The sequence below is a fragment of the Poecilia formosa genome, unplaced genomic scaffold, assembly GCF_000485575.1.
Source record: "Poecilia formosa unplaced genomic scaffold, Poecilia_formosa-5.1.2 Scaffold70, whole genome shotgun sequence".
Classification (NCBI taxonomy): Eukaryota; Metazoa; Chordata; class Actinopteri; order Cyprinodontiformes; family Poeciliidae; genus Poecilia; species Poecilia formosa.
The window spans coordinates 1,514,642-1,538,372 of record NW_006800009.1 but is presented as its reverse complement, the minus strand read 5'-3'; the positions used below and the strand labels follow the sequence as shown (position 1 = coordinate 1,538,372).

The 23,731-nt window shown below is 40.0% G+C and overlaps 4 protein-coding genes across 9 annotated transcripts in view; 3 read left to right on the top strand and 1 right to left on the bottom strand.

Annotated features, from left to right (window-relative positions):
• aff3 (AF4/FMR2 family, member 3) overlaps nt 1-801 on the top strand; it is a 17,603-nt gene extending 16,802 nt beyond the window's left edge. For both annotated transcript variants that reach the window (XM_016673080.1, XM_016673079.1), the window contains exon 19: nt 603-801. In XM_016673080.1, coding sequence (XP_016528566.1) covers nt 603-724 — 122 coding nt within the window. In that variant the 3' untranslated portion in view covers nt 725-801. The remainder of the gene's footprint in view (nt 1-602) is intronic.
• Nucleotides 802-3,772: 2,971 nt separating this feature from the next.
• Nucleotides 3,773-17,121, top strand: rev1 (REV1 DNA directed polymerase). Its single transcript, XM_016673126.1, has 22 exons — nt 3,773-4,126; nt 4,724-4,799; nt 5,628-5,760; nt 6,117-6,285; nt 6,376-6,816; nt 6,945-7,780; nt 8,822-8,923; nt 9,041-9,157; nt 9,476-9,602; nt 9,677-9,805; nt 9,885-10,039; nt 10,130-10,249; nt 10,369-10,589; nt 10,674-10,846; nt 11,904-12,133; nt 12,234-12,406; nt 13,111-13,335; nt 13,518-13,617; nt 13,701-13,903; nt 14,001-14,145; nt 14,820-14,922; nt 15,029-17,121. The coding sequence occupies exons 2-22, from the start codon at nt 4,734-4,736 to the stop codon at nt 15,138-15,140; spliced, it is 4,080 nt and encodes a 1,359-aa protein (XP_016528612.1). The 5' UTR covers nt 3,773-4,126; nt 4,724-4,733; the 3' UTR covers nt 15,141-17,121.
• An 875-nt stretch (nt 17,122-17,996) lies between these two features.
• txndc9 (thioredoxin domain containing 9) lies at nt 17,997-21,173 on the top strand. 4 transcript variants are annotated; one of them, XR_001662568.1, is made up of 6 exons: nt 17,997-18,092; nt 19,026-19,222; nt 19,599-19,717; nt 20,239-20,493; nt 20,596-20,878; nt 20,911-21,173. XR_001662568.1 is itself a non-coding variant. In XM_007555475.2 (5 exons), exons 2-5 carry the CDS (start codon nt 19,052-19,054, stop codon nt 20,702-20,704), a joined length of 654 nt encoding a protein of 217 aa, XP_007555537.1. In that variant the 5' UTR covers nt 17,997-18,092; nt 19,026-19,051; the 3' UTR covers nt 20,705-21,173. The 4 variants fall into 4 exon arrangements, 3 of the variants coding, with proteins under 3 accessions (XP_007555537.1, XP_016528609.1, XP_007555538.1); XM_007555475.2 differs by having other exon boundaries at nt 20,596-21,173; XM_016673123.1 differs by having other exon boundaries at nt 18,008-18,092; nt 19,034-19,222; nt 20,596-21,173.
• Nucleotides 21,174-22,337: 1,164 nt separating this feature from the next.
• Nucleotides 22,338-23,731, bottom strand: part of mrpl30 (mitochondrial ribosomal protein L30) — a 23,410-nt gene continuing 22,016 nt past the window's right edge. For both annotated transcript variants that reach the window (XM_016673124.1, XM_007555474.2), the window contains exons 2-5: nt 23,478-23,564; nt 23,122-23,268; nt 22,778-22,851; nt 22,338-22,537 (exon numbers count right to left, since the gene is read on the bottom strand). In XM_016673124.1, the coding sequence (XP_016528610.1) occupies nt 22,405-22,537; nt 22,778-22,851; nt 23,122-23,268; nt 23,478-23,564 (441 nt within the window). In that variant the 3' untranslated portion in view covers nt 22,338-22,404. The remainder of the gene's footprint in view (nt 22,538-22,777; nt 22,852-23,121; nt 23,269-23,477; nt 23,565-23,731) is intronic.

The window sequence follows — 23,731 nt, the reverse complement described above, 5'->3', positions numbered from 1 at the left end:
CAAATAAAATAAATATAATAATTTATACCTCTTAACTTTTTCACATTAAACTTCAATTTTATGTAGGTGAATTTTATGTGATAAACCAACACAAATTAGTGCATAGCTATGAATTGGCAGAAAAAAGGATGCATGGCTTTTTATTTTTCTTCGCCACCTATACTCTGATAGGCTTAAGTAATAATAGTGCAGTGGAATCATTTGGTGTCAGACAAAGGAGAAATCTGGCCTTTGTGGAAGAAGAAAGTCGATGTTGTTCTAACAATTTATATAGGTAAATACAGGGCAAATCATGTTTTATAGGCCAAGACTTGCTGACACTCCGCATCCACCGCAAATTAAATTGAGCTATTTCACAAAGAAGAAAGAGCCATAGTTGCAGTCTTTGTGAGCAAAGCTGATAGAGATATGAATAACATGAATGACACTCTCAGGTATTAATTTGTTTAAAATGGCTTTTAAAATCATGCATCCTGTTTCTGTTTCACAATTATGTGTTACTTTTTGTTGATCTGTCACATAAAATCCTAAATAAAATGCACTGACGGAACTATTAATATATATGTATATATAAACATTGAATTTTGTCTTTATCATTACAGAATTCTTCAATTACTTGAATACTTTATCTGGGCCACTGACTCTTCACAGTAGCATTGCTCACGCTGTTCAGTACACCAGGCAGGCTCTTCAGTGGATACGCATTAGTGCCAAACTGAACTGATTCCAACAGAGAGGATTTCTCTTTAACCGGCCAAGCTGCTCCTCAAGCTTAATTCTGCTGTAAAAAAAAAAAAAAAAGACTCTGCAGATCTCCAAACAGCTGTGAGGAAAGCACTGATAACCAACGTGGTGTGTCAAAATAGACTTAAATGAAATCTGACTAAGCCACAAACCGCCCTTGTCGAACGTTGGGATGTAAACACCAGCATTATGTGTGCAAAGCCTTCTAAAGGACCAGTTTTGCAACATTCTTCCTCGTTGTTGGATTACTCTGAAGAGTTGTCTGTTCTGCAGCTAATTAAGGTCTCAATTTGTTATTTATTTTTTTTGCCAAATAAACCCTGAACCTCAAAGGACAGTGAAACTTATCTGTGTTTTAGACTTTGTTGTTCAGCAAAGATTGTCTCTGGATGCAAAAGAAGAGAAAATGGTCAAAAAACAAAAACAATGATCGTCCATGCATCGCTCTCAAAGAGGGGAAATTCTTGAAGTGATTTTTCCTTTAAAGTGTCTTATATTTTCACTTCTTCTGTTTTTTACTGTGCAATATTTGATAGATCATCTTATTTGTAAGAAGAAAAAAATAAACTGAGAATTAATAATATATTTTGTTGTTGTGAATCTTATGAGAGATTTAGTCTAACAGTCATGATCTGGATTTCTTCTCATTTACTTCAATGCATTAAAGACTTTGGAGTATTGAATTATGTTTTTTTTTATCCACATGGTGAAAATACACACATATTCACCCTGTGCTCTCTGTCTTTTAAGTAGTTTTACTTCAACCACACACTTCAGACACCTGGCCAAGTTTTAGACTGATATTTGACCACACGTCTTGGCAGAAGCTGTTGGATTGAGAAGAAATCTAAAGTTTATTCCATAGACTTTAAATGCAATTCATCTGTACTATTGACTGACTAAGCAGTCCCAGCCCATCCCATGATGCTGCCAACACCATGCTTAACATTTTGTACAGTGTCCTTTGGTTCAAACAACTCAATTCAGCTTCTTCCAAACAGTCTCGATCTTTATCCGCCATAAATAGTGATCAATTAACCAACTAGAACTACTCTTGCTTGATGTTTGTTGATTATTATAAACAGTGTGTCAAGGTGGGACATATTGCTTAGGGAAGTTTACATAAAAAATATGTTTTGGGGTGCATGCATAGTATGTTTCATTCTTTGATTGCTGGTATAAATATCATCACGGTCAACGTAATTTAGCTTGTGGGCATGAATGTTAGAAAAAAAATAATATCAAGGTAAAAGTATCTTAAAATATATTCAATATAAAAGGTGAAGTCAATTGTTGCATTAAAACGTTACCCTTTCAGGACAATATATAATATGTGCACAAGCTACAGTGCCAATTTTCAATTTTCTGATTGATAATTTTTTGTTTGTTTGTTTGTTTTTTGGGGGGGGGAGGTTGTTTGTGTTTTTTTTTTTACATTCAAGGGTATCATTTCGTATTTCAAATCAAATCTAAAATCTCTTATCACATTGACTGTAAGATGATTTTCAAAAGCACTAAAATGGTGAAACATCCAAAGCAGGTGAATACTTTTACAGGCATTGCTAAATAATAAATCAAATGTTTACTACAAAAAAAAAAAAAAAAAAGGAAGCATGCTTGGCGTCATAAGGGTTCGGCTTGGGTCAGTCAAAGGAAGGACAAAGGATGTGATGTCAACAGGTTTCCTTCTACATTATGTGTAAAAACACACGCGTCCACTGACTGTGTCACAACCAGACATGTGACTCAGTCCAGTTGCTCAGAGCTCAGATGAGAAACCACTACTGCATCAACACGTTAGAGGAACCGAAGCGCTCAGCATCAGATGTCTGGTGCCATAGCAACAGAGATCATCCAATAAGAAGAGTCTTTGGGATAGCATCAAACGGCATCGTGACTTTTCTTTAGAATACGAGGTCTAATTTACATAAATTCAGCATTAAGCTTCATCTTGACTGTGATCTAATAACTGAAGAATGACGCCGTCGTTTAATGGGCTTGTTTTAAACAAGATTATATTTTCATCATATTTCCTGTTGTCAGTCCCCCCCTGAGACAGCCAAGAGTCCACGTGTCCAAAACAAATCAAGCTCTCAGGAGGTTGAGCTATTTTTTTTCTTCTTTTTTTCTCAGAGGAAACACAAGGTTACCGTCACCACAGCAGGACTATATAGTTTCCGGATTGGTGAGGTCTCAGGGCAATAGATCACAAAATCAAACGGTATATATCCAACAAAAATCCCTGACAAGACTGATGGTACGACAACAAACAGGCAGCACAAAAACAACCACGCAGCCTGATTGAGAGCAAGCAGCTTCTACAATATAAACAGGCAGTAAGCTCCTTAGCAGACAATTTGGTTTTACGGAAACGAGACTGTGTGGGTTATAAGTGTTCAGATTCACAATAAACTACCGTGGTACATTCAGATGACATTTCTTCAATTGTCCGCGTAGTGGCGCCACAACACCGAGTGAAGCTGCAAAACAAGAAGCCGGTGGAATGGCGTTTTGTTAAGCTACCTGACGAACGTCACAATGTCGGAAGTTGCGCCTATATTGTTTTATTTCAAAATAAATTACTTCTTGGCTAAGAAAACCGAATTAAATCTTTCTATATTTGCATAGTATTTATTTAAATGCTAAAATGAACCCAAAACACTACAAGAAAAACCAGTGAGTCTTCATACAGTAGCTGATTTGTGTGCGAGATGGATTAAATTATTTATTTTGTCATTAGCTTTTACACTTTTTTAATGTTATTTTTCAAAATAGCAGAGTTTACACATAACTTTACATTCATGTCTGATTAAATTTTATTTCTTTTTTTTAAATCAAATGTTATGATTAGTTACTCATTTTTACAAAAAGCTTTTTTTTTACTTATCTGTTTTTAAACTTATTTCATCTACTTATTTACTTTTGGAATGTCTACCTATTAAATGTGTTTTTGTTGTTTTTGTTTTTTTGGCTACGCAACTGAATAGCAACAACCTTTTATTTTGAATGAAAGCACCGGAAGTTCCGCATCGCTTGGTTTCACGCTCGCAGAGAGAAAAGAGGTAAATGGATCAGGCGGTTGAAATGGAGAGCGAAAGGATTGGGAGGGTGACCAAAAATATTCAAGAGGCATGGCGTGGTTGCGTGACACAATAGGAGGATCTCACCTCACCAAAAGCAGGACTTTTCTGAGGAACAAAGTAAAGACCGTGGCTGTGAGCTGCCTGTCTGTAGGGTTTTCATTTCGCTTTGCTTTGCTCTCTAACCTCGTTTAACTCAAACAGCAGCAGCAGCAGCAGCAGCAGCATTGAGCAGCCTTTCTGCTGAGCGGTATCTGCAGAGAGAAGAGTGTGGCCAGCAGCCTCGTCTGACAGCTTAAAAGGTACAACAGAAAGAGCTACAAGATGACTTCTGCTGGCGGGACCGTAGTTTGTTTACACACATGATTACCGCTGCACTGAAGTTGCTCAGACACGCACCCTGTTCGCTGTTTGCCAGCTAATTTCGCCTGTATTGTTGTGTTAGCAAGTACAGAGAGAACATTTCCAGCGGTCCTTATTAAACTGACAGGATGATAAAGCGACGTGCTGCTCTGTAATGTATTTAATTCCTGGAGCGAGCTAGGCTAACGTTAGCAGCATGTTGCTGTTGTGACCCGTCTGTCAGAGGGAGAAAGTCTGTCCAGGCATGGCTTTTGGGGGGGCAAACAGCTCCGCTAACGCCAGCCAAAGTCATAACATTTGCTCTGAAATAATATCAGTGCATGCGTTATGAAAGATTATTAGTTAAATATAGCAAATCTGTCTGTATTATGCGTTAAAAACGTAAAAACTAAAATAAAATAAAATAAAAACCCTAACAGTTCAGGATTGTTGACATTTCCAGAACGTCTTAATGCAGCATCAGATAATCTGAGTAGTCAATATTTCATTTTTACTTGTATACCATTCCTGAGATTTGGCTTTCCTTGTGTTTACAGGAAGCTCAGTATGAGTCGAGATGGTTGGATGAGAAAGAGAGCCAATGGCAGCGATGACAATGGTTGGGGAGAAAAGGTGAGTACATCCAGCCGTGAGAGCTCCGCAAAGAACCAGAGACATGCATGGCAAAACATGGAAATAATGGGGAATATGTGTGTTCCACTCCTTTTTAATATTGTCAAGACCAACATGAAGCTGAAGTTGTAGAGAAGCCTAAAGGTTTAACTACTTGGGTGACTTCTGAAAAGAACTTATTGCACTGCATTTTATTTAAGGGCAACCGAACCACGGTCAAAAATCATAACCATGCATAATTTGGCTTCCGCTTCACAATTATGTTATACGTTTTGTTAGTCAGTCACTTAAAACTCCAGTGTAAGATTGAAGAGGTTGAAATTCACTGTATCCTCTAATCCCATGTTTATGTTCATGTTCTAATAGCCTAAGAACTTGCAGGATATACCTATTATAGTCTGAATAAAGGGGCTCAATAATACCGCGGAAGATTTATCAGAACTACTCAGATATTACGTCAGTTAAAAACAATTTGGGTATCAAGTTACTCTAAATGGCATAGCTAAATTAAACCTTTTGCATGGCTACAAACTCGGCTATAATGTCATGTTTAAAAAGGTCTGTCAGTCAACATATGGTGTGGTGTTTATGTGCTAGTCCAAGTAAATGATTAATATCCTGTGTATATAAACCTTCTGTATGCTCAGTCTTATTCAGTTTCATATCATGTTCTTTCCACGCAAGTCATTTAGCTCTGATCAGTCACAAAATGTTGCAACATGTAAATTAGATGTATTTATATCCTGATTCCTCTTGGGTTTCTAAACATGCCTTACTAATTTATTTATTTATTTTTTTTATTGTTTTGCTGAATTTCTGTCGGTACAGGGCGGCTACATGGCTGCCAAGGTTACCAAGCTGGACGAGCAGTTCAAACTCAATGCCACCAGAGAAAAGCAGAAGGAAGGAACCGGCTCCAGCATCTTCAGTGGGGTGTCTATCTATGTCAACGGATACACAGGTACAAGCAAACACTCTGCTGGCGTGGTTTGTATTTCATGGCCCTTTGTTATCCCTCGTGTTGCCAGTTATCCAAACCAACACTTACTTGTACCGGCACACAAATTATTGCCTGCTCATGTCCGTTTATTGTTTTCTTGCACGCAAAGTATGCCATGGATTATAAAGATAAACAGTCTTCCAATATCATGTTTTATTTAATCGTTGAAAACTTTCTATTTCTAATGCTCGTCGTTCATGCCCCTGTCTAATGCCAGGTGGCTGAGTGTGACGGGCGTGGCGGCGTACTCTTTCCTCACGCTCCTCTCGTCGATCAGTGAATGAATGAATGTGTCGCTGTCTTGTCCTTCCAATCAGACCCGAGCGCAGACGAGCTCCGCCGGCTGATGATGGTGCACGGGGGTCAGTTCCACGTCTATTACTCTCGCTCGAAGACCACCCACATCATCGCCAACAACCTGCCCAACTGCAAGATTCAGGAGCTCCGAGGGGAAAAGGTCATCAGGCCAGAGTGGATCACTGACAGGTGTGTTTAGTACAAAACAAGAGTTTTTTTTTTTTTTTTAAATCGAATGTAAGGCATGAGCTGAAATCTGCGTTCCTTTGGTTCATCCAGCATCAAGGCCGGCCGTCTCCTGCCTTGCTTCAAGTACCAGTTGTATGCTAAGCAGAAGAACACGCTCTTCCCCGCCGTGATTCTACGCCACACCTCAGAGATGTCCGAACCGAGCCACTGTCCCCTTCAGCCGAGCACGCATCAAAAGCCTCTTTTGCCACCGCACAACACAGAGCCCTTTGTTCCCCGCAGCGGGGGATCCTCAAACAACCCCTTCCCTGTCCCTGGCTGCAGCGAAGCCGAGCCTCAGTCCGTCCGCCGCAGCTCCAAGGCTTTCTTGGATTGCCACCCACAGAGTCATCTGAAATCGAGTCAACTCGTTTCAGGTTCCCTGCACACGAGCCGATCCTTACACAAGAACCCCCTTCCCAACAAGGGCCACTCAAAGCTCCCCCACAAGTCTCCCGGTTCTGCTCACGTGAACGACGAAGACTTAAAAATGTGAGCGTTTTCAGGAAATGACTAATTGGATGCTTTTTATTTCCTTCTTATGAAGCAGTTCCGGCTTTTAATTTAATATCCCTTGTTTGGTTAAGATGTGACAATTTGCTCTCTTTTGCTTTCCCTAGAAATGGAGTTCTCCAGACCTCACCGGATACCTCGAGCCATTCTAAAATGACGGAAATGCAAGAGCGCGGAGATCCTTGTCCTGTTGGGGCCTGGGCTGCTGTGGGAGAAGCCCCCCTGACCAACGGACACGCTCACCTTTTTAACGGTGCCTTAAAGCCAGAGGGCTCGTCCCCTGTTGCAGATCCACGCTCCTCTGACGGGGACGCGTCCACATGTAGAGCAAAGAGTTCAACAGAGAAACCTCAGAGTTCTTCAGTGCAGTCACACGCCAAACCTGATCCGTACGAGTTCCCCCCCAGCCCTCCAAAGCAATCAGACTCTCTTCTTATTTGCCTGGAGCAATCCAGCACACAAGACGGAGGCCTTTGCGACCCCAAACCTCCGTCGTCCTCTCACGAGGCTTCGAGAGCCAACGAACCCCAGACGCCTCTGAAACGTCTCCAACCTCCCGCTCAGGTTGAGCCGATTTCGGAGCAGACTTCCCGACCTCCTCCTTCTTGTTCCCTTTCGCCCGTCAGATTAAACGGAAGTCGCCACAAAGCGTTTCTGACCGACGCCCCTCTCCCGAACGCGGCCCGCGTGGCAGCCAAGCCCGATCCTCCCACCGAGGCGCCCTCGGCCTCCACACCCTCGGACCAGCTGCTGGAGCAGACGGGCGGTCTGATCTCGGAGTTTTACTCTCACTCGCGTTTGCACCAGATCTCCACTTGGAGGATCGCTTTCTCCGAGTATGTCAACGAACTACACAGCAAACGGAAGACTGAGGGGAGTCCATCCTACCCCGGGAAAGAGCGACTGAGGAAGTGTATGGCACAGCGATCCACACATGGACAAGGTGGGGAAAAGGAAGTTATTCTTGTCTTCTCTATTTATTTCATAATGATGTCTTCTGAATTTTCCCCAAAAGTTAAGAACGTTTTATTTTATTTTTTTACCATTTGTAGATTAATGTATGTGCCACAAATAGGGGTGTGCAATATGGCCAAAAAATATTACAATATATATTTTAAAATACCTCTAAAGATATCACATCACATTAGTGCTCCACATTTTCTGCTTTCCTTTTTTCCTTTTTTTTTATTTGTCCAAACAAATATGTAACAGCTTTTTTTTTTTTACTTTCCCTTGTAAACAGGAAAGTAGAATAAAAAAAAAAAGATATATAAATATATACGAAATCACACAATACGTTTAGTGTGTCAAAGAAAATGCAATAATAGATAAATAAATATATAGCAAACTAATTTTGGCCAACAAAAAATAATCAAGTGTAAATACAAATATTTAAAATACACAAATGAAACAAACTGCTGTGGTTCAACAGAACATTAGTTGTACAGTTTGTTTTTTTTTATGTGCAAAACTAAGAGTCTATAAAAGACAATCTTCCTTTTAAAAATGCTCAACACCAAAACGTATCACAAAACCCCCTGAAAAAGGTAAAGGTTTATGCTCACTTCCTTATGATCAGGAACTTTATTCATTTTCATCTCTTCCATCTGTCACGTACAAAAAAAACTAAAATATTTTATGGCCACAAGATGTTCGGTCGTGGCCACATCTAAATAATAACATTAATTATTATCAGTAATGATGATAACGGACACATCTGATCTCATTTTATTTCCGTCTGGGAATGAACAAAAAGGCTCAAGCTCAGTCAGAATGGATGAAAATGCTGAGCAGTTTTCAGCTTCTGTCATATATTCCAAATTTTCCTTACATTTTGCAATTCTGCAGCCCATTGTGTTGTTCTGCCACATGCAGTCCACTGAAAAATACTGTGTTTTTATTGACGTATGATGAGTTACTTTAGCACTAGAATTATTTGAAATCTAGAAAAGTGTTCTTTGCTGTAATTTCTCCTCGTTTGTAGCGGGCGCGCCATCGGTAGGCAGTGTGAAATCGTGCATCTTCCACGTGGACATGGACTGCTTCTTTGTGTCTGTGGGGATCCGACACAGACCAGAACTTAAAGGCAAGTCCTTTAAGTCCTTATCGTCTAGATGTGCACTGTGAACCTTGTTTATGCGAAGCACTTTGAATGGAAGGGATTTGAAATTTGACCTCTAGTTCTGGAAACATTTCTGTGCAGGAAAGCCTGTAGCTGTCACCAGTAACCGTGGACTGGGCAAAGTCCCCATCAGACCCGGAGCCAACCATCAGGTGGAGCTGCAGTACTACCAGATGAGGCACACTCATCCTCAGCCAGGTGAGATCATGTCATCCAGGTAACTAAATCAAACTTCGGTAGTGAGGGGAAATCGCTGCTACCCCTAAAGCTCATAAGAAATAATGCTTTCAAGGAAAGCAAGTAGCTTATATCTGCATGGTAGAGGGAACAGTACAATAATAAAAATAAAATAGACTCTAAGGCCAAAAATAACTCACTTTCTATTTGCACTCCATGGAAGAAAACCAAAATGGGCTTTACTTCTTTCAGACTGGAATTCACCAAAATCCCCCCCAATCCGTTTGCCTTGTGAATAACGTTATTGCTACAATGTTGCTTGTTTTTTTTTTTCCTCAGACAAAGCAGATGACGACCTCCCTGTGACTCCCTCGCAAGACATCCCCGACTCCCACGGAAACGGTGTGGACCCGGATGCCGCCACCCTGTCGATGGCAGAGATCGCATCTTGTAGTTACGAGGCCAGGTGAGACGTTAAGATGATCTCAACCGTCCTGTGCCGACAGAAATGTAAGGACTTCTTGTTTTCTCTCTCTGCAGGCAGGCGGGTGTGAGGAACGGGATGTTTTTTGGCAAAGCGAAGCAGCTGTGCCCCTCGCTGCAGTCGGTCCCGTACGACTTTGACGCCTACAAGGAGGTGGCTCTGAACATGTATGAAATCCTGGCCAGGTACAGAACCTCAAACTCTGCCAGTCTAGCTAGAAGTAAGGATTTACTCGCGAAGTTGATCTTAATTTGCTCTGTGCAGTTACACCCACGACATCGAGGCTCTCAGCTGCGACGAAGCTCTGATAGATGCTTCTCATCTGCTGGCTGAGGTGGGCGTCACTCCAGACGCTTTGGCCGAAGCCATTAGAGCGGACATCCGGGGGAAAACGGGCTGCTGCGCCTCGGTGGGAATGGGTGAGTCCCCGTTTTCCCCCACAACGTAAATTAAAATGAAGCCAGAATTCATACGGAAATAATTCAGACCAACTGCGACGCTCTGTTCAGGGTCCAACATTCTTCTGGCTCGACTCGCGACCCGCAAGGCCAAGCCGAACGGGCAGTACTTCCTTAGGTCTGAAGAAGTGGATGATTTCATCAGGGACTTACCGGTGACCAGTTTGCCAGGTGGATATGCTGCCCTGCGTCCTGCTCTACTCTCTACCCTAGAAGAGATTCTCAGGAAACATGAAGCTAAATTATTTATTTAAATTGTTTTTTTGTTTTTTTTCATTAATTTTCCCCAGGTGTCGGGCACGTTATGGCCAAAAAACTCGCTGTGATGGGCGTGAAGTCTTGCGGGGACCTCCAGCAGGTGTCTCTCTCTCAGCTGCAGAAAAAGTTCGGACCTCGGACCGGACAAACCCTGTTTCGGTTCTGCAGGGGTTTAGACGACCGGCCCGTCCGCTTCGAAAAGGAAAGGAAATCCGTCTCCGCCGAGATGAACTACAACATCCGCTTTGCCACGGTTGGACCTGCGAGGCTTACGCCGTCACGTGTCTGTCCAGGCGCCGCCTGATTTCTGAACTTCTTCCCTTTAAAAACTCACCAGGTGGACGAGGCAGAGTGTTTCCTGACTAACCTATCGATGGAGGTGCAGCGGCGTCTAAAGGAAGCAGGGCTGCGGGGTCGGAGAGTTACTCTGAAGGTCATGGTTCGCAAGGTCGGAGCGCCTCTGGAGCCGGCCAAATACGGAGGTCATGGCATATGTGACAATCTCGCCAAGTAAGGATCTTTTTCACCTAGTTGCGAAAGCATTCATACCCTTTGAACTAAAGCGGAAAAGATTGTGATAATTTGTAATAAATCAGGTTAGATTATTCAATTGATTAACTAACTGCAGTTTGCTGAAAGAATAACATATACAGAACAGACAGTAATTGGGCCAAAACAGTACAAAAAAAATAGACATCCTTTGTAAGTATGTTCTACCCAAAACTCCTCAATAATCAAGCATACTAAAAACAAAAGATATGTTCAATCAATCAATCAAATTTTATTTGTATAGCACATTTCAGCAGCAAGGCATTTCAAAGTGCTTTACATAATTAAAATAAAAATGGCATGCGACATTGAATAAACAGTGAGAAAGAGATTTTGAAAAAGATTTAAAAAGTTAAAAACATTAAAACCCGCACCCCTTTTAGGACTTCAGTTAACCGTTGTTTAACTGGGGCTCTAACCCTCTGGGACTTTAGTCAAAAACACCGTTTGACAAGGACTCCAACCTCTAGGTTTTTAGTTGAAACGCCGTCAACTGGGACTCTAATGTTACTGTATTTAGGCCATAAACTTTTATTTTCTTACTTAAAATGGAATTGTATCATTTGTTTTTGCATCTTTTAATGTCTTTTTCATTTTGCATGAAAAGGCGAGTTAAATGAAAAATCAGAAGAATATGCCAATTCTTTTTTTCATCTGATTAATCATCAGAATAATTAATGACTAAAATAATTGTTAGTGTCAGCCCTACCTTGAACATGTTATTAACATTACAGCCTCTAACTTCAATGTATGTTGGTAGGATTGTTGTTATAGACCAACAGAAAATATTAGGAAAATATTAGAAAAATATAATTTATCTTCCAATTCACAATGTGTTGATCGAGCATATAAAACGCATTGAAGTCTGTGCTTGCAACGTGTCAAAAATTTGAGAAAATAAAACGAAATGGTCAACGAATAAAAGGGCAACATGCAAAACACCACATGGTAAAAGATTGAGACTGACATTGACGCGGGAGTAAAAAGGTGATTTTTGTCTCTTCTCGCTTCCCGTCAGGACCGTGATGCTCGCCCAGTCCACTGACAGCGGTCAGCTGATCGCCTCCGCTATCATCAAGCTGCTCCACACCATGAAGCTGCAGGTCCAGGACCTGAGAGGGGTCGGCATTCAGGTTCAGCAGCTCGAGGGAAATCAGCCCCAGGCACAGGACTGCCGGGGAACTCGGACACGCTCCATCAAGGACATGTTGTTAGGCCAAGGATCAAATGCCAGAACTACCAACAAAGGTCTGGTGTGTCTTCATGGTTTGATCTTTGCTTTGTTTGTTTCCTTCTAAACTCCTGGCTTAGTCTTTTATATGTGTGTTTTTAATTAAAAAAAATGCAGCAGGCTCTCCGCAGAAGCAGACTTCCTCAGCAGCGGCTCTCTCATCACCACATCCTCCGACACCTGCTGAGCCGGTCCCTGGGACGAGCAAAGACACGCCCGTCTGCAGGGCAGCGCAGAAACATTCCCGGACCCGTCTCAACCTCAGCATTGAAGTCCCCTCCCCCTCACAGGTAAAATCTGGGATTTTTAATGGCGGATCATCGCCAAGCGCAGGCATGAGATTCGTGCGGTTTTATAACTTTGAGGGGAAAGTACCGCCGTTTCACAGTAAAGTGGTATTTAGAAAAAGATTTAGAAACATGATCAAATGCTTTTATTTAAAGCAGAAAAACAAGAGTTCTGGACCTGAATCTGTGTGACTTAATTGATTTGTAGTTTTAATTTCTTTTTAAGAACAAAGGAGAAATCCTCAGTCCGTGACCGCTTCTTTCTTTTTTTTTTATGTCTTACTGCATTTTTTTTATGTTGTGTCATTCATGTAATTTGCTGTATGATTTGTGTTGATTATAGATTTTCTCACATCTGTTGAAATCGGGGCACTTTTGAAATTGACACTTTGTGTGTCAGTGAGTTTTGCCCGTGTAAATGTGCGATAATGGTATCAGTTTCAGTTTATTGAGGGTAAATTTTATTTAAATTAATTAATAAATATTTAATTTCCCTTTGGGATCATTAGGTATTTTTGAATTTGATAGTTGCATCGTTCTACACCCCATTCAGCTGAAGGCAGTTCCTGCCTTTTTTTCCAGCATGCTTATAACTAGATCAAACCAACAGAGTATTTTAACACTTTTTACTAAAAGAGGTTCTTTATCTAGACCTTTATTTTTCTTCTTCTTCTTCTTCTTAACAATCTTTTTGTATAATTTCCAAGGTGGATCGTTCTGTCCTGGAGGCCCTGCCGGCCGAGCTGAGGGAGCAAGTGGAGCAGTCGTGGACTAAGAGAGACGAGAGGCCAAATCACTGCCGGTCACCCGACCTGCAGCTTTCCTCTCCCCGTCCCGCGCCGTACGCTCCCCCTGCTGGAACGTTGGTGCTGCAGTTTCCGAACCAGCCAGACAGTCCGGGAATTGTCCTCGAGTTGCCAAACTTCTCACAGGTAGAAAAGCACCTGTTGGAAACTTTGACATTGCGTCCGGCAATTCAAGTTCCGTGTTAATTCAAGAACCAGCAACACGGCAATAAGGAGGATTAACTGTTTTATCACGTCTGTAATTTAAGAAATGAGGATTAAGTGGTATCTCCTGGAGATTTTCACTCGGCTTCTGTAACTGGCTGCAGGTTGATCCGGACGTCTTTGCTGCCCTTCCCAAAGAGTTGCAGGATGAACTGAAGTCCGCCTACAGCCGTGCACACAATGTCCAGCCCCAGGTGAAAATGGGTGAGTTAACCGACGGCTGCGTAGTTTTCATTCCCCTCCTTTAACGTAGATTTTTATTTTTTGACGCGTTGGTTTGTCTGCAGCCGAGCAGAAGAATCCCCTGTTGCAGCTGAAGCAGCCTGCTGCGGGAACTGGCGTTGGACGGTTGAAGCGACGCTACAAGAGGAAGAACGGAGTGAGCCCTGTTAAAAAAGGAACCTCGCCCTTAAAGAGACGTCAAGCCACAAACAGCCCAGCCAAACGCGTGCCGCCGATAAAGCCACAAGAACCTGCAAATGTACCAAAGGTGATTTCTGCGTGTGGTTGCAGATGGAAAGATTACTTTAGTCGTTGCTGTTTGGAACTAACCCCTTTTCCCTTTCACTTCTTTTCTCTTCCGTCAGACTGAAATGAACCCGTCCACCTCCGAACAGGACGTCGTGGTGTCTGTGACGAAGTCATGGCCTCGTCCTGTTCCAACGTTGGCCGGAGCTTGTGACCTGACGGACATTAAAACGCTCCTGCGGGAATGGGTCACCACCATCACAGGTACAGATGTCCTAATGTCCTAAAGACATCCACAGTAACGCCTGTTTATCTAAGCTTTATAGTGCTGCAGGTCCAGCTGTAATTCCTTTTGGGTGTAGCTTTACGCTGGGATTAAATTGGACATCCGAAGGCAGCTGGGTGCACTGAAATTTATTTAAGGGTGCCAGAGTAGGCCTGTCACGATGATGCATTTTGCTAGACGATAAATTTTCCCAGAAGTTACTGCGATAAACGATAATATTGTTGTTTCGAGACCATTTTCAAGTAATATAATAGCAATAATGGCATAATAAGGCAAGAACACACTCAGGAACACATTTTAAATTCTAATAAACATTTAAACACTGTAACAACAAATAAAATGAATTATGAAGTCCGTGTTAACAAAATTATCTTTCAAAGAAAAGGGATAGTTGAGACCAAAGCACCAGACTGAAGAATTTTAAAAGATAAATCAAGCAAATGAAAATGATTGATTTTCTTTTAATTTGTCATGTGATTAATTGATTTATTGTTTATTGTGACAGTCCTCTTCTGATTTGATCTATTTAGATATGTCATAATAGTTGTGAGAGCATGTAGGCTTTTTTTTGTCCAGATTTATCTCCATAATTTATGAAAGCAAAATAAACTGCCACACAACTGCTTACCTTTTAAAATGCCTTTTCGCTTAGAACCAATGGAGGAGGACATCCTGCAGGTAGTAAAGTACTGCACTGATCTCATTGAAGATAAAGACCTGGAGAAGTTGGATTTGATAATAAGATATATGAAAAGGTCGGTGGTGCACAATTTAACATTCTGCATGCGTTGTTCTCTCTTGTTTTCTGATCTCAGTTTGCTTATAGTTTGTTTTGTTTGTTTGTTTGTTTTTTCCCTTCAGGCTTATGCAGCAGTCTGTGGAGTCAGTTTGGAGTATGGCGTTTGACTTCATTTTAGACAACATACAGGTGGTTGTGCATCAAGCTTACGGTAGCATCTTGAAGATAACGTGAGAAGAAGAAGAGGAAAGAAGTAACCCTGTTGTTGTTCTGCAACAATCGACCATGTACCAAACGAATCATGACATCTGAATGATTACTATTTGCTGTCCTAGCTTCTCCCGCAGCATCTTTCTTTTTTCCTCAGCCGCCAACAAAAATAATGGCAGAAACGCAAAGAGCCATCGGTGTATTATTTGAAAGCATGTACAGTACGTCACTTTTTGTACAAATGTTTGTTTTCAGTGTTGGAGTAGCTCGAACTGAAGGGCAAAAAAAATGGTCTCACTGTCTACTTGGTGCAGTTTAAATGGTTCGTAATCCTTACAGTTTTGTTATAAATCTGTGATTTTTTTCCTTTCCTCAGATGTTTAGCATTGCGTTTGATTTGTCTCAGAAGTTTGACACGGGCATGATGTCATACCCAAGTTCGACCCGTTCTGATTGTAAGTTGGAAACCCCAGTGACGTTTCACTGTTGAGGGTGCTACTGTTATTGTTACAAGCCAGTCACAGCTTCTATGGATGCGACACCAGAGGAGCATGAATGGGAAGTGAAATGCTTGACAGAAGTGCAAAGAAACCGGTTACTCCTGCAACTTTCACCATCTTTTATACATGTGGCAGCCATGACAGACGTTGAACACGGAATGGCTCAGGGACCTCCAGCTTTTTCCAGTCAGCATTCAGACTTCGATGTTCTGTTCTCGTTTTTACAACTTGGGACTCTGAAACTTTCAAGTACAAATCGAACGCAGCACGGTTCTGTTTGCTCACTTTTTTTTTTCTTTTTTTTTTTACACACCTGTTCTGACCCAGCATTGTAATGCTTAGATATGTTTGTTTTCTGTTTTATTTTTCCGCAGGGCAGTCAACTTACCTCACAGGCACAGGTACTAGTGTTGAATACAAGGTTCATCATGTTGTAGTGACAAAAACCAAACTCGTGGATCACATTTGGAGTTTGCTAACCTTGTAGCAGTCTGAATGCGCGTTTGAAGCCGACTGAAATGGTTCAACAAAAAAAGACAATATTTTTTATCTGTGTTATTCTGGTGCTCTGATCTAGAAGCGCTTTCTTTTGTGGAAGAAGAAAGGAAAAAAAAAAAAACGACTAACTGCTGCATTCTGTAGTGTTTCATTCAATTCTGGGTTTTTTTAAGTGCCAAATCTTGTTATAGAGTGTAAATAATGTTTGAAAGACCTTTGTCAAATGTTTTAAACACAATGTATGTGGAGGAATTGCCTCTTGTATTGTTTACCAGTAGTGAATTCTTAGTAAGCGTCTTTAAATTGTAACTCTGAAGTCTAAAAGCTTGCAAGTGTTCCGGCATGGAAATCTGAAGCTAGCCAAAGTATTTCCTGGACAGTAGCAGTCTAATTTGGGAGGGCATCAACATATGTAATGGCAATCAGTCAGCTTATTCATTTCCCCTTTTTTTTGTTTTTTGTCGCCAATGAACAAGAGAGATCTGATGAAGATGATGCAACGTTTGTTAAGCATTTAAATTGGGTGCAACTCAAGCAGTTGCCTCCTGTTTTCAACAGGCTCTGAATCTGTTGAAATAATGTTGGATTTGGATAGATTCAGGTGACCCATCTTTTGTTATTCACTCTGGGAACGCTTGTACGGCAACTGACTTCATTTCTGTATATACGTCCTGAATTTAACCTGTCGTCTGAAGCGCTCATCAGACACGGCGAACTGGCTTCTGATCTCCTCACAGAAGACAATAAGTACGTTGTTGAAAAGTTTGCTTAAAGCAGTAACTATATGCAAACCAGATCAGTCTGAATGTAATTTGGAATGTGTGAGTTTTCACTTTTTAGATGTTGCTTCACATCACCTTTCACTTCTTTCTTGAAAGAAATGGCCACAAGTAAAAACTGGCCGGTGTTGGGTTCTCTAATCTGGCTTGTGCCTGAAGACCTGAAGCTGTGAATTTGTTTGTAAGTTTTCTAAACCTTGCTAATAAACTTAAACTTCTAATACTCTACCTGTCCTTCTTGTGTATTAGACATTGCTGGACAAAGGAAGCCGCAAACAGCTAAAGAAGTCTAAACTAAAGTAGTGCTTTTTTATAAGAGTGGCAAGAAGAAATTCATTGTTGAAAGTTGTGTCTAGAGAAGTCCCAGAAAGTTTTCAGTTTCAGCCTTAACATGGTATCCCAACCATGAAGCATGGGAGTGGTAGCATCATGATGTGGGGTGGTTTAGTTTAAATCTTGGATGAGGATGGTAAATGGTATAAAGATTATGGTAAGCTAAACAAAGAGCAATTCTGGACTAAGCCCCTTTTAGAGATTAAAACTCACTGATACCAGAGAGGCTGATGAAATGGTTTCGTGTAAAGCACATTCGTGTGATAGAATGGCCCAGTCAAAGACCTAAATCCAGTTTAAAAAATAATTTTCTCCTTCCCACTTTAAAGTGAAGGACTCTTTTTGTTGGTTTATAATGGAAAACAGTAGCAAGACACATTGGCAGTCAAGGTTGTAATGTGACACAATGTAAAAAATATTCAAGAAATATTTAATTGATGCTTTTTAATAATTGACTAAAGTTGTTACAATTAAAATTCTGGTCTAAAAATATATATTTTTAGGCACATGCACAAGTTCTGGTCTGCATTTGTAAAATGTACATCTCAAAAAACTAGAATATTGTGAAATATATATATGTTAAATATTTTTTGTATCTCATTTCAGAAGGTAAAACTAATTAATTTCATCGATTCATTATACAGAATGAAATACTTATTTTATTTCTTGTACATTTGATGACTATGACTTATAGACAATATGAAAACCCAAAATCCTCTATCACGGAAAATGTATTTCAAAAATGTACTTTATTTTGTAAGATACCCGGAAGAAGTATTAATGACATCAAACAGGCCTCATTTGACGTCATATCCAGTGTGGCAGTTTCGCGCATTAACTGAAGTATCTACCGGTATTTCTTTCTGGTACTGTTTTACTTTATTTTAGTTGTTATATTGTAAATGTCTACTGTAATTGAACAGGTTGCTAATAACAACAATATTCTTAATTCTACCACTTTTTAAATGTATAATACTTTTATATGCAGAAGGTACCGACAGCGTTAGCCTGCTAGCTAGCATATCAAGCCAAAGTAACGTAAATTCTGGTATTTCTTTTTTATTTCTGATAGCTGACTGTATCCATCCTGATATATTTACTCATAATCATGTTCGGAGATGAGCAAATAACCGTAACATAGACTTTATAAACTGTAGTCGGTGAAAACAAGGCGTGCCCTGTTGTTACCATGGCTTTTGTTAGCTCCAGGTGTTTGAGATCACCTGGTTTTCAGAATAGCTGACTTTGAAAGATGCAAACATTTTTATGTATTTCTTGACCTGCGCAGAGGAATACTATTGTAGAACAAGGCCTTTCATATATTTAATGCGTGCAATAGTTGTGCTAACAGTGTGGTGTTTTTAATTAAACGCGCAGTCGATTTAAATTTAAAAGTAAAATAAGTGTTGCTCATCGTTTGTATTAGACCGAAGTACTCATCCTGAAATAATGCATACAAGAACTGTTTATACGGCTACACAACAGCTCTGCCAGGTGTTGGTTTTACACCATGACTGACTGTGTTTTTCACAACTGGAAATGTTGTAAACATTGGAATTTCTTGTAAGAAAATTCAAAAGTGTAGTGGTTTTCTTTCTTTCAACCAGCTGATTGATTGGGAAGAGGTCAGTCCTCCTCCAGTTGCTTTCTTGCAAAACTTTTTTTATCCTGGAAACCCAGAACTATATTTAAGTGCAACCTCATATCAAATTGTGTTTTTGCAAAGTGTTTAAATCACACAGTACTCCACATTGTTGCCATGTCTCAGTTTCCACAACATGTTCTTTCTTCCTCCTCAGATTCAGAGCTTTTGACACAGGCAGCCATGGCCATTCCCGTTGAGATCATAAGCAAGGTGATAGAGCAAACGGCTAAGGTGGTAGACGAGCAGGTGGAGGCGCAGCTGAGCAAGCTGAATGAAATGGACGACGACGATCTTGAGAGGCTGAAGGAGAGACGATTGGAGGCGCTTAAAAAAGCACAGAAGCAAAAGCAAGTAAGTGTGAGACTTCACCCACCTGGAGAGGAAACTGGAGGCGCTTTAAAAACACTCAGACACAGGTGACTGGAAGGTTGTATAAACTCTGTGCATGAAAGGCGCAGGTGTTTCAAGTTTAGATGGTCAGATTATCGGTAGAAATAAACGCATTAGATTAAACTTGGTGAGGGATTTTATTATAATCTGGTGAAGGAAAATGAAAATAAATGACAATTTCTAAATAAAGTTTGATAGGGAACCCTAAAGGCATCTTTAAAAATACATGCATTGAGAAGAGGAGCGGTTTTCTTCCTGAGAAAGTAATATTGGGGCATCATTGCACTTAGAAATAAACTTTTCATATTTTCCTTGTTCTGAATTTTCTACTTTGAAGGAGTGGCTGTCCAAAGGCCATGGCGAGTACAGAGAAATCTCCAGCGAGAAAGACTTTTTTGGTGAAGTAAAGGAGAGCAAGAATGTTGTCTGCCACTTTTACAGAAATTCAACCTTCAGGTAACTACACAGCATTGTTGCAAACATTTAATTTTAATATTTTAGTTTAGGTTTAATTTATGGCCACAGTTTTTCTAATAGCTGTTGCAGAGAATCTTAGCTAATTTTAAAGGTGTTAGTGTTAAGTCGAGCAATGTCATTGGCCATCTAAAATACAGTCAGTTTCATAATTTGTAAAGCCAATAAATTATATCTGAGGTATTAATTCTAACTTTTTAGGGAACTAAAAACTGCACTTGTGACATCTTGTTTTTACTATTCTAGGATTAATGTTAATTTAAATAATCAATGCGGAAAATCTAGCAGTTTATTCCACTTGGAAAAAGGAAAGATCAATTCCAATGTGAGTCACTGATGAACTAAAACACTAGTTTATTTCTAAAACTAAAGAAATAAACTGCAGATCTACAAAAAAGAAAGCAGTTTTACTTTTATTCTCAGATGCAAAATCCATCAGTTTATTCTTGCTGTGCAGGTGAGAACATTGTTACGTTTGCCATTTTGTGCTTTTCTTCTTGTAGATGTAAGATCCTGGACAAACACCTGGCTCTCTTGGCAAAGAAGCACGTTGAAACCAAGTTCATTAAGCTGAATGTAGAAAAGGCCCCATTTTTGACAGAGAAGCTGCACATCAAAGTTATTCCTACGCTGGCGTTGCTTTTAGATGGGAAGACAAAGGATTATGTAGTGGGATTCACAGATCTGGGCAACACAGACGAGTTTTCCACCGAGATGCTGGAATGGAGACTCGGATGCGCGGATGTGATTAACTACAGGTAAGACCTGCAGAACAATCACTCCTCCTCCATCTGTGGGATTTCACAAAGGAAGAAGCGCGCATTCATTTTAACGTCCGCCTTCTTGTTTGGTTTCTGTAGTGGCAACCTGATGGAGCCACCGACAGGAACACAAAAGTCTGGCTCAAAGATCACAAAAGTGGAGAAGAAAAGTATCAGAGGGCGAGGTTACGACTCCGATGACGACTGAGACGCTTTGATGTGGCTGGTTTTGTCTCTCAGGGCTACCTCACTGTTATTTCCAGCAGACAGCCCTCTTTCATTGTTTTTGTTTTCATCACCTGCTCATTCATTCTTTACAACTTACCTGATCTGTGATTTTCATCTTTTATTTAACGGAATGTTATGTTTTATATTTAGATTAGTAAGATGTATATGACTAACTTGGACATACAGTAATAATAATAATTTGGTCATCCTGAGCAAGGAATCATACATAATGTGATTCACTGTTTTAACACTTTAAGCCTTCTTTTTGAATCAGACTTGTTGGTTTCATTGCATTTTTATCAAGTGTTGCGTTAGAACAGAGCCTGTGATGCATGTGGGTGCCAAGATCGGATGTATTCAGTTTTTAGCATCAGAATACATTTATACATGACCATGTAGCAAAGAGTTTGACTTAATAAATACTGATGTAATAAAAAGTAGTGAAAGAATTCCACTTTTCTTCTGTGATTCTTGTTCCTACTGTTTACAGACGGGATCCCAACGATGTTAATTGACAGCGTGGAAAAAACGGACTTATTTTGAATCAAGAACAGATGCAGGCGTGAAAAACACCCAAGCCAAGATTTTTCTTTTGAGCGCCTTGGAAAAAAAAATATTCATACAACATAGACGTTTTCTGCATTTTTGTCATGTTTCCACCACAGCACATTTTCACATATGACGGATGGCTGTCCTGTCAGCTGCACCACATTGTATGATTCCTGGAGCCTTTGATATGTTTGTAAGGGCTTCACAACATCCTGCAAAACTATTAATTTACCCAGACTTGTTTTCAATATTTTTTTATGCTACAACCACAAATTTCTGCATATTTTACTGGGATTTTATATGATGGAACTATTTTTAGTAATACAAATTAATTTTGGCTTGCATATTTTTTTTCAACCTTTCAAATCTCAGCATTGTAGAACCATGTTTTTATGCTACAAGTAGCAGGTATTTTGAGATACAAATCAGCTTTTCCTAAAAAGTAAAGAAGTTTAACAATTTTTCCATGACTTCCATGTGCTAACGCAGGGATGCAGTTTGTTCTATTTTGATGGTGGCAAAGTGCAAATGTGACTTCTTTATGGATTTATCTGAATAGTTAAAAGTATTTTAATAGCCTGGTTCTCTCGATGGACCTAAGAAGGCTGGATTTCCAGGACATGTTTAACAGTCAGGATGTTCTGGATTTCTGTTCTCTACCAGGCTGTGACTGAGCAGCTGTATTTACAGTGAAATAAGATATTTACAGAGCGTAACTCTGTAAATATCTTATTTACAGAGTTATGCTCTGTAACTCTGTAAATAAGATAGACCCTCCCGCCCCCCGACATAACATTGAACACATTGGAGTCGACACAAAGGGCACATTTATACTCTGATCATTAAGACAGGTATTGGTTTCCTCCTATGTCAAGTTTTACCAGCATAGCTTTATTATACTTTTAATTATTGAAACAAACTTTTCAATCATTTAGACTTATTTAGATGCACCAACTACGTCTTGGTTATTTGTTGAGCTAGGTTTGCTGAAGGATTTCAAACTAATCCGATCACTACAAAATATTTCATTAAGCTCAAAAGACACTTTAGAAGAGACTGGAATCTATTTTTTAGATTTCTTCTTATTTATTTATCAACAGCTTAAATTCGAGCAAACATCACAGAGCAGAACTAAGACTCAATAGCCTTGTTGTCGACAGGTTGGAGAAGGCGACGCACAATCAGCTCTCCCTTGCTGTTGATGTACGTGTCGGCCATGTCCTCCTCAGAAGGGAGACCATGTGGGGTTTTCAGTGGCTGTACCCTTCATGCAACAGGAAAACGTAACAGGTGGGAGACGGGTCACAGTCATACAGTTATATTCCCTTTGTCTATGTGATGAATGTAACAGAAGGCTTAATAAATTATTTTTTAAAGTGATCCGGCTCTACAAATCATTACTTGGATGACTTGATCTGTAGTAATCTTCATGGTCATTAAAAAAAATGCCTGCTTTGATTTTGTTACTTTATTATTTAAAGTAACAAACAAACAGTAATCTTACCTTATAAGATGCTTGATAATTTTCAGTTGGTTGTTAACTGAAGGTGTGTTTTTATGGATTACAGGTTTGTGGGCCTGACAGGAAGATAAACAGAGAGCAAGGTTAATATGTTGTCTATACATTATACACAGTGCCATTTATATTTATGAAAGCTTAAGTGTTAGGTTGACAAACACTGTGTGCTTATTTTATTATTAAACACTTATTCTGCCAGCTACTAGTAATAAATAGTTTATGAGCTTCTACTGACAGGTAGACATAAAGTCCAGGTTGCACAAGTGGATCAAGACCTGACTGAACATCTCACAACTCTTGGTACTCCTTTTAGATGACATTAATAGTACCGTTTGAAGTCCGAAGTATTTCACGATGTTCTTCTCCCAGTATGGCCTCCGCATCGCACTTTTCACCCGGGTCACTATGTGTAGTTTGTGAGGTTGCTCTGGATTGCCTCCATACTTCTCATGCTCTTTTGATCTCTCTTCAAAAATCTGTCAAACGGGAACAAACTTTTAATTTCTCGTCACAGACAAGGCAAGCGAGATGCAGTAGGCGTCTTATTTTTACACTCCTTCATAGCATTGACAATGAAATGAATAGTACTCTCTTTTTTTCTCCATAAAACGTTGAAAATAAATATTTTACAAAAATATAAAAAGTGACAGTGTGGGATCATTGAATATTTTTTCTTGATTCTCACCGTCTCTGGGATTCTTGATTTGGAAAATTTGCTGCGAGCGGGCACAAACCAAGCACAAGGTGATAAAACTGTGGCGTCTGTCAATGCCTGCAACATCAGAAGAAACAGAGACTGTACAGGTGCTGGTCATAAAATTAGAATATTGTGATGAAGTTCATTATTTTCCATAATGTCATGATAAAAATTAAATTGTCATATATTTTAGATTCATTGCACACCAACTGAAATATTTCAGGTCTTTTATTGTTTTAATT

Excerpts from the sequence above, each read along its gene's own strand:
- txndc9 (XM_007555475.2), top strand. The coding sequence starts at position 19,052 with ATGGCCATTCCCGTTGAGATCATAAGCAAGGTGATAGAGCAAACGGCT. Across the intron at positions 19,223-19,598 it reads AAGCACAGAAGCAAAAGCAA|GAGTGGCTGTCCAAAGGCCA; the intron begins GTAAGTGTGAGA and ends TCTACTTTGAAG. Across the intron at positions 19,718-20,238 it reads TACAGAAATTCAACCTTCAG|ATGTAAGATCCTGGACAAAC; the intron begins GTAACTACACAG and ends TTCTTCTTGTAG.
- rev1 (XM_016673126.1), top strand. The coding sequence starts at position 4,734 with ATGAGTCGAGATGGTTGGATGAGAAAGAGAGCCAATGGCAGCGATGAC. Across the intron at positions 13,904-14,000 it reads AACCTGCAAATGTACCAAAG|ACTGAAATGAACCCGTCCAC; the intron begins GTGATTTCTGCG and ends CTCTTCCGTCAG. Across the intron at positions 14,146-14,819 it reads ATGGGTCACCACCATCACAG|AACCAATGGAGGAGGACATC; the intron begins GTACAGATGTCC and ends CTTTTCGCTTAG.